Here is a 13,148-nt window from a genome sequence, read left to right as displayed (position 1 = left end):
GTGTGTCTCTCTGTGTGTGTGTCTCTCTCTGTGTGTGTCTCTCTCTGTTGTGTGTCTCTCTCTCTGTGTGTGTGTCTCTCTCTGTGTGTGTCTCTCTGTGTGTGTGGTGTGTGTCTCTGTGTGTGGTGTGTGTCTCTGTGTGATTCCCTGAACCTGTTGGCTCCCCCAGTGTTACGACAGGCCCATGTGACTAACTAAGCTTCATGAAATCTCCCTCCACTTCTCCTCCTCCACTTCACTTCTTCTCCTCCACTTCACCGCCCGCATTTCTGATTTTTTTTTGTCTTTCCTGAGAAGCTGGAGGCCCCCAGGTCTGCAGGCTTCCTCCATCCCGATCAAAGACTTCCCTCCTGCTCCTCCTCCTGCTCACTTTCAGACACATCCCTCTCCCTCCTCTCGCTCTCTCTCCCCCTCCTCTCTCTCTCACTCATTTTTTCCAATGGACTGAATTGTGAGTTTTTCCCAGAAGTCTGTCATTGTGTTTCCAGGAGGCTGAGGAGCGGTTTTCATAATCCCTTTTTTTTCTTCTAAAAAAAGCTCCCTCCCTCTCCTCCTCCTCCTCTCTCTCCCTCCTCCCCCCTCCTCCTCCTCCACATACATCTACCTCCACCACCCACCACTCTTCTCTTCATCCTAAGAACCCAATGAAACCTCCGAGTGCCGCAGAGCTTCTCAGCGTCTCTCGCGTTTCTTTTCTTTATTTCTTCCTCCCAGGTCCGAGCCGTGAGCCGGTCCTCCTCGAGGGCCCCGTCTTTCTTCTGCTCTCCTCCTTCTCGTCTTCTATAGCCCCCCCCCCCACCACCCACTACCCCACCCTCCTCCTCGACCTCCACCCCGAATAGAGACGGCTCTTAAATAGAAGTTGGAAATGAGGTCGTTTTTTATTTATCACATTCCTCTATTGATGTCCTTCGTGCTCCGCTCGTCTTCATCAATGGAGAGTTTCACAAAGAAGGAAAGATTCTTATTTTTTTTTTTTTTATACCGTCCATTTTGGCCCCCCCAGAGGGCTGCAGTCGTAGCGCGTTGCAGCTTCCTCGGCTAGAAAAAGAGTCTTTTGTGTCGTTAAAAAGACAAAAAGCAGAATAAAAAAGGAACGGCTCACAAAACCCTCCAAACCGAAAGAGAAACCCGGCGTGAGCGAGCGGCTCCTTTCACGCCGCTCCGTCACGACCAGAGCGACGCACTCCGGAGCTTTCTTTTGTTTCTCTTCACAATTTATTTCCTTTCTCTGTTTTTCCTTGTGTGAATGTAACTGTTGCCCCCCCCCCCCCTCTCTCTCTCTCTCTCTCCTTTTAACGTCTATTTTTCTTATGTTTTTTTTCTAAACATCTTTACCCCCCCCCCCTCCCTCCCTCCCCCCATCCTAAACGAGCACCCGGAGCTAGAAGTTCTGAGATGACGTAATGCCGTTAAAATAAGTGTTGTTCGCTCAAAGAAAAAAAGCTGCATTAATATATTTCATATATTTATGTTTCATTCGCGACATCAAAGCTCCGATGTTCCTTTCTTTGGTCGTTTGTCGATGTGAATAACTCGCGATGTGGAGGGAACATTATTTCGTTCCTAGTTGAGCGTGAATTCTGAGGACAGCTTGATATTGGAAAGAAATTATTAAATGACAATTTATCAGCCAACGTCGCTCTATAATATAAAAAATAATAAAAAATATTATTATTTTTGCGGCAATTTAATACTGAGGCCGAATATCTTGCAGAATAGAAAAATAGACCAAAGTCTGACTGAGGACCTGAACGCCTCTGCAGCTTTGTTACATCTTGAAAAATTAATAATACAATGTCAAACAGACTGCAACACACACACACACACACACACACATGTGAGTAATCACATGTTCTCGTTCTAAAGGAAGTGGGTATAAAAACACCAGATTAACAAATGTTAAATGGATTATCTTATTTTGGTGGTGCTTTGAACGCAATCCAACAATATTAATGTGGTGTATTTCTCTGTGTGTGTGTGTGTGTGTGTGTGTGTGTGTGTGTGTGTGTGTGTGTGTGTGTGTGTGTGTGTGTGTGTGTGTGTGTGTGTGTGTGTGTGTGTGTGTGTGTGTGTGTGTGTGTGTGTGTGTGTACAGGTGCCAAGGAGATTGATATTGCTGCGACTCTGGAGCACCTGCGGGACCAGAGGCCGGGAATGGTTCAGACCAAGGTAACACACACACACACACACACACACACATCAATCTGGAAACATAATAGTTTATGGCAGAAAGCCCCAAAAAAATGTCAGAAACCCTTTGATTAATTAATGTAGTCCTCAAGAACACGACAATAACTAAAAGAAAATATACACACATATATATATTTAAAAAATATATATATATTTTGTGAAAACCAAAGAGAGAACCGTTCACAAATTATTGTCAGCTGATAAAAAATGTGTTCCAGGAGCTCGAGATGGAAACAAGTCGCTCCTAAAGTTCGTCATCTAGGATCGACGAGGCCGACAAATAGAGCATCATGCTAAGCTAAACTAAGCTAAACTAATCCGTGTCGCGCCACGAGTTAAAGCTCAAGTGTGACATCACCGGGTTATAAACCATTAAACTATATCACTGTTACCTAAACACAAGCCGAGTGATCCTTCAGTCTGGGAACTACAATTACGGCTGACCTGTGAACACAATTAGAAAGGGAAGCCGAGGTGTGTGTGTGTGTGTGTGTGTGTGTGTGTGTGCCTGTGTGTGTGTGTGTGTGCCTGTGTGTGTGTGTGTGTGGTATCGATCCTGGCTTTATTAAACCTCCTCACACATTGATTCCCCTCGTGTCTGGAGTCTCGGCCTCGGCTCTGGTTTCATCTCCGAGATCTCGTTGGGGGACGATGTCGCTTCGTCTTCCTCCTGCAGCGATGCAGTAAAAACAACAACAACGACGTGTCAGTCTTCTAAACATGGAAGGAATAACACTTCTAAATATTTAAAAATAAAGCTTTTCAAAGTTGCATCTTTACAAGATTTATTTTTATTTTTATGTGCGACTTGATCTTTGAGTCTCTTATTTTGAAAAAACACGATAAATAAACCAAACTGTAGATTTAAATATTCGTCAAATATGTCGAGGAGGTCGGGGTATTTTCTTAATTCTGCGTTTTTATATATATCAATATTGATTGTTTTTACGTTAATACATAAACAACATTTAAGGTATTTTAGAGGAGAAGCTGCTGTGGACCAATCAGATGGCAGCTCTGGGCCACTGATGCCCCCCCCCCTGCACCCCTCTACTGGTTGTACTTGAGACTTTAGTTGAGGAGATGTAATCGCCAGCTGTGATTGGTCGATTACGCCCTGAGAAGTTTCAAGAGGTCATTCAAGGGTCATGACCTTTGCTCCTCGGGGGTCACTGACCTCTGTTCCCACACAGTACGCTTCACGACTTCCTCCTCTTCTCCCCCCCCCCCCCCCCCCACTCCTCCTCTTCTTCTTCGTCTTCCCGCAGGACCAATTTGAGTTTGCGTTGACGGCCGTCGCGGAGGAGGTGAACGCCATCCTGAAAGCTCTCCCGCAATAGGAGGAGCAGGAGGAGCAGGAGGAGCTCCCCGATGGACCTCCTCCTCCGTCTCCTTCTGGAGGACCGGGCTTATGATTTCCCTCCGTTTGCTCCCTCGTTCTCCATCCCAGACGTTTCCTTTCCTCCCACCCGTCCGGTCTTATCACCTCGTCTCCTCGTCTCCTCCCCCCTTCCTCTCCTCGTTGCTTCTCCTCCCTCACTCATCCTTCTTCATTTCCTCCTTTTACTCTGCCCTTCATTCCCTCGTGTCTCCTCTCCTCTGACCTCCACTTCTCGCCTTCTTCCTCCTCCTTCTCTTCCTCCTCCTCCTCTTCCTCCTTCTTAGTAAACATTGAACTCGCCCTGTACATAGATGTAGACGTTAGATTAAGAAGAAGAAAAATATATATATAATAATTTCTGTGGTACATGAATCATGGTTTCCTCTGTGTGTGTTTGTGTGTGTGTGTGTGTGTGTGTGTGGCGGTGATCACCGGTTCTTCTGTATTGATGTTTCTAGGATTAATTTGTTCTCAAAAATAAATGTTTTAAAAAATGTAAAAAACTCGCTGAAACTGGATGTGAGGTGAAAATTATATATATATACTATATATATATATATCAATTTCTTTTTTCAGTGTGAATTCTCTCAGAGCAGAAGCAATATAATCGTTATCTCGCGACCGCCTTAATTAAAACGGACGACGTCAGCGTGGGAACGCTTCCCCTTTTTTATTTTAGAAGGGAAAAAATCCCTCCTATAAAAAAGAGAAGAAGAGAAATCCCTCCTATAAAAAAGAGAAGAAGAGAAATCCCTCCTATAAAAAAGAGAAGAAGAGTAATCCCTCCTATAAACCCCCATGCGGCCTTCGATAAAGATTCCCTCAGCCCAAAAGTTTGTCTCCTTGACGAGACGCCATCGATCCGCCTGAACGCTGGAATACAGCCGGGAAAAAAGAAGAAGAAGAAGAAAGAAACGACAGAAGAGAAGAGTCTCGCTCCGGCCGGCGGTTCTCGATTCGTTGTTCCACTTTGTTTCATTTCTGGTCAGCTGGTTTTCCCAGAAGCACATTTTGTTTTTGGACGTTTATTTATTAAGATCCTAAAAAAAATCTCTTCAATCTATTAAAGTAACGGCGGCCGAGAAAACGTTGGTGGAAGTCCAGCGGGAAGTAGAAGAGAGACGGTGTTACCCTGTGTGTGTGTGTGTGTGTGTGTGTGTGCGGTCACATCCATCATCTAAATGCCTTTTGTGAAAATCGGCTCGATTTCACGACTTTTAATCGGCTCCACGCCCCGTGGCCCTCGCCTCGTGGCGCTCGAAGCTGAAGCTGACGCAGCAGGCCGGAGGCGAGTTGATGGAGTCGACCTCACGGGGGTGGAGCTCGGGGTGGAGCTCGTACCCAAAGATCCCGTATGTTCTCACATGTGGAAACACACGGAACGGCGTTGAGGATTTAAATGACCTGAATCTTCACCGCCAGCTTTATTTTTATGCCAGGAAAAACTCAACTTCAAATTATTGCGTTTTTCTTTCGCAGCTTTTGAGACGCTCAGTCGGTCATTTCCCATCTCCATCGCCCGCTGCACTAACTCTGTACATAACCCCCCCCCCCCCCCACACACACACACACACAAAAACAACAGAAGATATTTTGTTCTATTGGTGTAAACAACATGTGAATAAAGTCTCATCGTTGTCATGCAGATCCTGACTCCTTCGTTTTTCCGTCTCAACTCTTTTTATAAAGAAAATTAAGATGAAAACTTTTACTAGATCTTTTACATCTTTTAATTATTCCTTAAGGAGCACACGGTCGACTTCCTTACTGCTATATTGAAATATTTGTATCTGGAGAAAAGGAAAGATGAAAAACCTCCAGCTCACAAATGTCAAAAAGAAAAACAATCATTAATTTATCCTTAATGACGTTTTCAAAATATGACAACGAGCGTATTCTCTCGTGACTCGGTGTCGGCCTGACCGATGAACCGCTCTGTTGGACAACGCTCAACGCACACTCGTGACTCCACAACATCAAACACAAACAATGAGATAAAATACACACTTTTTGTGTCTTTTATTTCCTTATTTTCACATATGGGCCTGACGTCGTTATTCATACCGGCGTCTTTAAAAAAAAGTTGAAGCCAAGTGGATGAAAAGCTCTTTTCTTTTTTCTTTTTAAAGAGTGCTTATGGAGGCGAAACATCGGCTCTGGGTATCGACCGGTAGACGAGGGGGGAGGGGAGAGGGGAGAGGGGAGGACATCGATTCAGCTTTCTGCAACGATGACTCACAGGAGTGGATTTAGAGTCGTGTTGTCACGCCGAGGGGTGTGTGTGTTTGTGTGTGTGTGTGTGTGTGTGTGAGGGGGGGGGAGCCTGAAAATGTTCACGTCTTGGGCTCTCGGTTCACGAAGCTACAAAGTGAACATTTAATACTTCACGAGACGACATAGTGAGCAAAGAAACACAAATATTCTCTCTGTTTTTTCTTGAGCCTTTGAAAAGCTGCTGTACAAGTTACCTTGACTTGACTTGCCGGTTCAGACAAGTTGCATTGTGGGTACACTCGCTTTTTTTTTCGGTAATACCGTTCAAACTATGACGCTCTCGCTGCCCCTCAGTCAGTTTCAACTCGTTACCGCCTCTTTTTGTTTTTTATAAAATAAACTTACAATGTAGATTTACTTTGTTACTTGGTTAATATTGTGGTTTAGGTTGAATTAAATGTGTTTTGTCGTGTAAAATACGAATGTTAGTTACGTGACCGTAGCTGGGAGAGTAAGACACGGGACACGGGAAGTCCTGCGTATCGGATAAAAAAGGTCTGATATTACGATAAATCCGTATAAAGCGTGACGTTTTCATACCCGGGGAAAAGTCATAAAGGTGGGAGGACGGCGTACAAGCAGGTGTAGCAAGCATATGAACCCCCCCCCCCCCCCCACCACCACCACCAGCCGCTTCCTCATCTGTCCTTATAAAGCAAAAATAATAATTTACATCACGACATCACCTGACCTTCAAACCATCTGCACCTGCTATATATATATATATATATATATATATATATATATACAGTATAGCTGCCCTTCAGCCTTTATACGAGCATGTGTCTCACACACAAATGAGCAAAAATCAAGTTATATTTGAAATTATTCTATGAGGATTTTAACAGGTTTTTAATGGCCTAACGGGTCATGAAACTAATTCAGTAAATAAAAGACTTGTAAGAACTGTTAATACAAGTGAAATTGTGCCGAGTCACCGTGGTGACGGGTCCAGTGACACAGCTCACGGGAAAACGGACATCTGCAGTTTGTTACGACGACCGTCCCGATGTATTTCGGCCCCTTCGTGACGGTTCGGGGGGTCGATAGAAGCCGCTGTGGCTCGTCGTCTCTGGAAAATGAACGACAACCACACACACACACACACACACACACACACACACGCGCTCAGTGGTTATTTATCTGACCGTGTGGACATAAAACTCAGTCACAAAAAAACAGCTGCAGTATCGCCCAACCGGGAACCTCCAGAAACCTGAAAGGTCCCATAAGGGCTTTAATGGCACTCAAACACGCACAGGACTTTCACCCAGGAGACCTGTGTCCAAGTCCCGTATGAAAGCTAGTCGATCTTTATTGACCCGATGTGTTTTGTTACATTTCAAACATCCCCAAATTTAAACCACAGTCGTTTCCTAAACCTAACCACGAAGTTCTGTAAACCTAAAAAATAATAGAGTTCAAAACAGCACAAATTCTGTTCAAAGCTAAACATAATTCACTTCCTGGAAATATTAAAAAGATTTTTAGAGATAGAGAAGGAGAGTATGAACTAAGAGGGAGATGGAATTTCAAACAGCCGATTGTTCATTCAACTCTAAAAAACATGTGTACATCTGTCTGTGGGGTGAAACAGTGGAATAGTTTAACTGATGACATCAAGGAAAGTAAGAATCTGGTGATATTCAAAAAAAAATTTAAAGACATGACTCTGGACAAGTACAGACGTATCAGCATTGATGACGCTTCATAAGTAACGGGTAATGGGGACAAGCTTTTTTGTTTTTGTTTTGTTGATTGTTTTATGTATATGTAGGTATGTGTGTGTATATATGTTTATATGGGTGTGTGAATTTGTATGCATGTGTATATGTTTATGTATATATATATATATATATATATATATATATAGGTATATGTAATGGTTCCTTAAAATAAGTATTTTCATGAAAGCATAGGTTAGGGCACTTATAAGCTTGATAGCTTCAGCCTTGACCCTTTCGGTCGGCCACTTTCTTCTTTTGTTGAAATTTTGATTTTTGTATAGTATTGCTGATCGAAATAAACTAAAAATAAATAAATAAATAAAGTCAACCAACCGTCGGTGAATTTGTCGCGAGCGATAATGTGTTGAGGAAGTGGAGTTGTTGCTGTGTCCAGGTATCGCTGCTATCGCGACCCAACAAGCAAACCAAATGTGAAGCTTGGTTGGTGTATTTTTGATGTCTCGCAGCGGAAAAAAAATCCCGATATTGACGATCACGTAAAAAAACGCAGCGTTACATTTTAATTGTATATAAAATCGTAGATAAGCTGTTTGGTGTTGAAAAGAAGTTGAAATTGATTTATTTTATATACCAACATATTTGGGGGGGGGGGGGGGAATCAAAGGTATCACATTCAAAGCCGCCCCCTCCCCTCCGACCGGCCGCGAGGGACACTTCTGGCTTTGAGTTGATCATTCTCATCGCCGACCCCAATATCGCCACCGCCGTCACTCTCCGTTAGCGCGTTTACGAGCGAGCGCCCTATATCGAACCATTTGCATTGAAATATTGCTTTTCTTCCGTGCCACGAGAAAAAGAGACTGATTTGCATAATTAGGAATGATGTGCGGCTGCCGGTCCGGACTCGCGTGTGAACGTCGGGAGAATTAGGAGAACGAACGGCGGCGTGGACGGGATGAGTGTCGGCTGGACGTGGAGGACGACCGCGGCGGGGGAAAGGTTTTATTTCATGTGTTGCGATGTTGAGACCTTTATAGTTTTTAGTGCTTTAAAACAAATCCTAAATCTACTAATACAGTCAATCTTATTGAACTCTTCTTGGTCTGAGAAACTCCAGAGAAGAATATTTGTCTCTTAAGCTGATTTAGGAACTTAGGAATTGAGGTTTGAGAAACTGCGCGACTCCCTGAGTCCGAGCTAGCGGGACATCCCGAGTTCTGATTAGTAATCAAGTGTCGGGCGACACCTGAGGAGGTGAATGAAATGTTTTCCTCTTCACTCTCAGATCTCCAGTCTGGAGGTAAAACCAGAAAACAACACCGCTACCTGTTTTTTCTCTTTCTCTCAATGAGTAAAAACATGGATTACTTAGTTTGTGTCTCTTTATCTACGATAGGAAATGGTTGCGTTCTCAGTTAAATGTGGAATTGTACGTGACACGGAATATTCTGGAGACGGGGTCTGGACTGGAGGCTCGCTGTGATTGGACGTGGCTGATTCCATAGCTACAGGTCTGAGCGACTTTCGTTAGCTAAAGGTCTGAGCGGCTTTCAATAGCTAAAGGTCTGAGCGACTTTCGTTAGCTAAAGGGTCTGAGCGGCTTTCGTTAGCTATAGGTCTGAGCGACGTTCGATAGCTAAAGGTCTGAGCGGCTTTCGTTAGCTAAAGGTCCGAGCGACTTTCGTTAGCTAAAGGTCTGAGCGGCTTTCATTAGCTAAAGGTCCGAGCGACTTTCGTTAGCTAAAGGTCTGAGCGACTTTCGTTAGCTAAAGATCTGAGCGACTTTTGTTAGCTAAAGGCCTGAGCGGCTTTCGTTAGCTAAAGGTCTGAGCAGCTTTCGTTAGCTAAAGGTCTGAGCGGCTTTCGTTAGCTAAAGGCCTGAGCGACTTTCCATCGACCGTCATTTATCGACCGACTTCCTCCTCTATCCGTCTCGCTCGGTGGAACGAAGGAGTAGAGAGTCGAAGGTGATAACAGAGACAGAGATATAAAAATAAAAAAACAATGTTTTAAACAGACAGAGAAAACACACACACACACACACACACACACCAACACACACACACCAACACACACACGACGAGCAGCGGCGTGTTCAGGCGGATGTGTTCGAGAGCTATTAGAGCCCGTCACAGTTGGCTTGTCGCAGATCTGGCACACATACACACACACACACACACACACACACACACACACACACACACACACACACACACACTTGTCCCAGCATCTTGCACAATCATAATTCTCACAGGTGTACACACACTAGCTGACATACTCCCCACTGTGGCAATCATGCACAGAAACACAGCAGCTTCCTTCCTGTGTGTCTCTTTGTAAGGCTTTCACACACACACACACACACACACACACACACACATGTCTCCCTTCACGGGGAATCAAAGACTGCAGGCAGCAGGTTTTTTTTCGACGTGCAGACTTGAGCAATTTTCAAAAGATAAGAACTGCGACTGAGTGGCTACTCCGCCATCTGGGTGGAGTGTGTGTGTGTGTGTGTGTGTGTGAGAGTTTCTGTGTGTGTGCCAAACTGCTTCTGCATGTCACCCAGCGTTGCGGAGGAGGAGCACCTGTGGCCGTACGCAGGATGTACAAAAAATATGACCAAGGTCCAAAAGCTTTGGCTTTTTATTTAATAATTTTTTGAAAACAAGGCCACCAGGAGGTGTGAAGGGTTTGAGGAGAGATTTGTAAACATAAAATCATACTTATTTTAATCTTTCCCTCACAGAAGAAGGTAGCTTTGCCGCCTAAACATGGACAGCATATATATATACATATTTATTATATAATTTTATACATATACATATATGTGTATAAAAAGGTATTTATGTATTTATATATTTCTTTTATATATATATATACATATATATATATAAATATACATATATATACATATATATATTTATATATTTCTTTTATATATATATATATTAATATATATATATATATGTAAATATATACATATATATATATAAATGTATATATACATATATATATATATAAATATATATATATTGAAATGCAACGAATGAGTGAAAACTTGCTGACTGCCCGAGTCACAGTCATTGAGAATAACTCGTGTCAGACTAACCGAGTCGTTCTTCTTCGGCATTCCGGTTCAAAGTGTCTCTGATGTGATTTCCCTCGCGTAACGCATCAGTTATTAGACATTAGTCATTAGTTTTTCATTTTTAGTCAAACCAAATCCAGCGAAAAGCTGTCGGCGAAGACTCAAAGCCCTGCCGCTGAATGTTTATCGTCACGCTCCTGGTCTGACTCGTGGGGGTGGGGGGGGGGGGAGCTCACGTGACCTGGCTGTCATGTGGTAGAAGGCACTAGGGTGGTGTTGGTGGTGTTGATGGTGTTGGAGGTTCTTCGGGTGGAAGGAGCATTTCCTCAAACAGGAACTTCATCTCGACTCTGCTGGCGGCATGCTCAACATTCGGGCGGTTTACGAGACTTTATGATCGAAACCAATGAAACTACGACGTGTCTCAAGCAATCGAGTCAAGGAGCAGAGCGAGGGAAAAGGTTTAGTTAGTCTTTCTAATTCATATATATATATACAGGACTGTCTCAGAAAATTAGAATATTGTGATGAAGTTCTTTATTTTCTGTAATGCAATTAAAAAAACAAAAATGTCATGCATTCTGGATTCATTACAAATCAACTGAAATATTGCAAGCCTTTTATTCTTTTAATATTGCTGATTATGGCTTACAGCTTAAGAAAACTCAAATATCCTATCTCTAAATATTAGAATATCATGAAAAAGTATACTAGTAGGGTATTAAACAAATCACTTGAATTGTCTAATTAACTCGAAACACCTGCAAGGGTTTCCTGAGCCTTGACAAACACTCAGCTGTTATAAATCTTTTTTTTTACTTGGTCTGAGGAAATATTAAAATTTTATGAGATAGGGTTTTAGAGTTTTCTTAAGCTGTAAGCCATAATCAGCAATATTAAAAGAATAAAAGGCTTGCAATATTTCAGTTGATTTGTAATGAATCCAGAATGCATGACATTTTGTTTTTAATTGCATTACAGAAAATAAAGAACTTTATCACAATATTCTAATTTTCTGAGACAGTCCTGTATATGTATATATACTTATATACATATTTATATTTATATATATATATATATATTTAGTTATATACCTCTGTGGTGCTTTGGAACATCCCACTTCGTGGGAGACAAAATGACGGAGCGACCGAGACGAGAGGGTGATGGGGTGATGGACACAGAGTGACGGGTGAGAGTCCAGTCATCAGCGGTTCAGATTCGCTTCTCCGCGGGAAGAGGGAACAGCATCCATAATGCATCGCATGTCTCCTAGCAACAGCCCAGGAACCTATGGCAACAGGATCCTAGCAACAGCGACAAACTGCCGCCTCCCCGTGCGTCGTGCCCAATGGGGGGGCAGCGTGAAGGCAGCCAATCGGGAGGAGCGGGGGGGGGGGGGGGCAAGAGGGTGAAGTGGGAGTGTTTCCTCGCACAGCTGATTGAGCACTCACACACACACACTCACACACACACTCACACACTCACACACACACACTCACACACACACGGAAAACACAAGTGTCACACTTACAAGTGTGACACTTATATTTCTGGATCCTCTGCATGATGATTATTTCTGCTTATTTGGCCCCCAAATTATATGTTTTCAAATGAAGAGGCAAAACTACCTTTTAGTAGTCATTTATACAGACTTCTATACAACCAGATGAGTCACCCCCTGGTGGTCAGGAGAGAGAATGCAGCTTCAACACATGAAGCATTGACTTCTAAACAACCAGAGGAGTCGCCCCCTGGTGGTCAGGAGAGAGAATGCAGCTTCAACACATGAAGCATTGACTTCTAAACAACCAGAGGAGTCGCCCCCTGGTGGTCAGGAGAGAGAATGCAGCTTCAACACATGAAGCATATACTTCTATACAACCAGAGGAGTCGCCCCCTGGTGGTCAGGAGAGAGAATGCAGCTTCAACACATGAAGCATTGACTTCTAAACAACCAGAGGAGTCGCCCCCTGGTGGTCAGGAGAGAGAATGCAGCTTCAGCACATGAAGCATTGACTTCTAAACAACCAGAGGAGTCGCCCCCTGGTGGTCAGTCGTAAAACATGTATTTTGTGGTTTCTCCAGGATGCTGCGCTTCGTTACCTTTTTTAGACTTTTATTTTTTGGGCTTTTTTATTAGATTTTTTTCATCACAGTTTGACAGTCAAAAAATGTGAGTCCATTTAAAACCATGAAGTAAGAAACTCTCACAGACGTAGCGCCCTTTAAAACTTTAAATGGTTTAAATGTTTTTTCCTCATATCTGTTGAGTCGCTCAAGCTGATATCTGCCCTTCACTCGGAGGAGACTCCATGTGCCCCGGGGCGAAGAAGAAGAAGAAAATAACCTCCATCTTTAACTTTAAATGAGCTGTAATGGCGTCTGGGGCCTTTTACCCATGATCCAACATGGCGTCGCGTCCTGCTCCCTCACGGGCGCCGGTCAATCCCCGGGTCCAACGGTCAGAGTTTTATCTGGAGGTTCATCCCCTCGGGTCCAAAGAGGGGCGATGAGAAGGGAG

At 43.4% G+C, this 13,148-nt stretch overlaps 1 protein-coding gene across 2 annotated transcripts in view; it reads left to right on the top strand.

Annotated features, from left to right (window-relative positions):
- LOC130197554 (receptor-type tyrosine-protein phosphatase N2-like) overlaps positions 1-5,219 on the top strand; it is a 159,097-nt gene extending 153,878 nt beyond the window's left edge. For both annotated transcript variants that reach the window (XM_056420280.1, XM_056420281.1), the window contains 2 exons: positions 2,099-2,172; positions 3,462-5,219. In XM_056420280.1, coding sequence (XP_056276255.1) covers positions 2,099-2,172; positions 3,462-3,533 — 146 coding nt within the window. In that variant the 3' untranslated portion in view covers positions 3,534-5,219. The remainder of the gene's footprint in view (positions 1-2,098; positions 2,173-3,461) is intronic.
- Positions 5,220-13,148: the final 7,929 nt, after the last annotated feature.

This window comes from Pseudoliparis swirei, chromosome 8, assembly GCF_029220125.1.
Source record: "Pseudoliparis swirei isolate HS2019 ecotype Mariana Trench chromosome 8, NWPU_hadal_v1, whole genome shotgun sequence".
NCBI lineage: Eukaryota > Metazoa > Chordata > Actinopteri > Perciformes > Liparidae > Pseudoliparis > Pseudoliparis swirei.
This window is presented reverse-complemented; position numbering and strand designations above follow the sequence as displayed.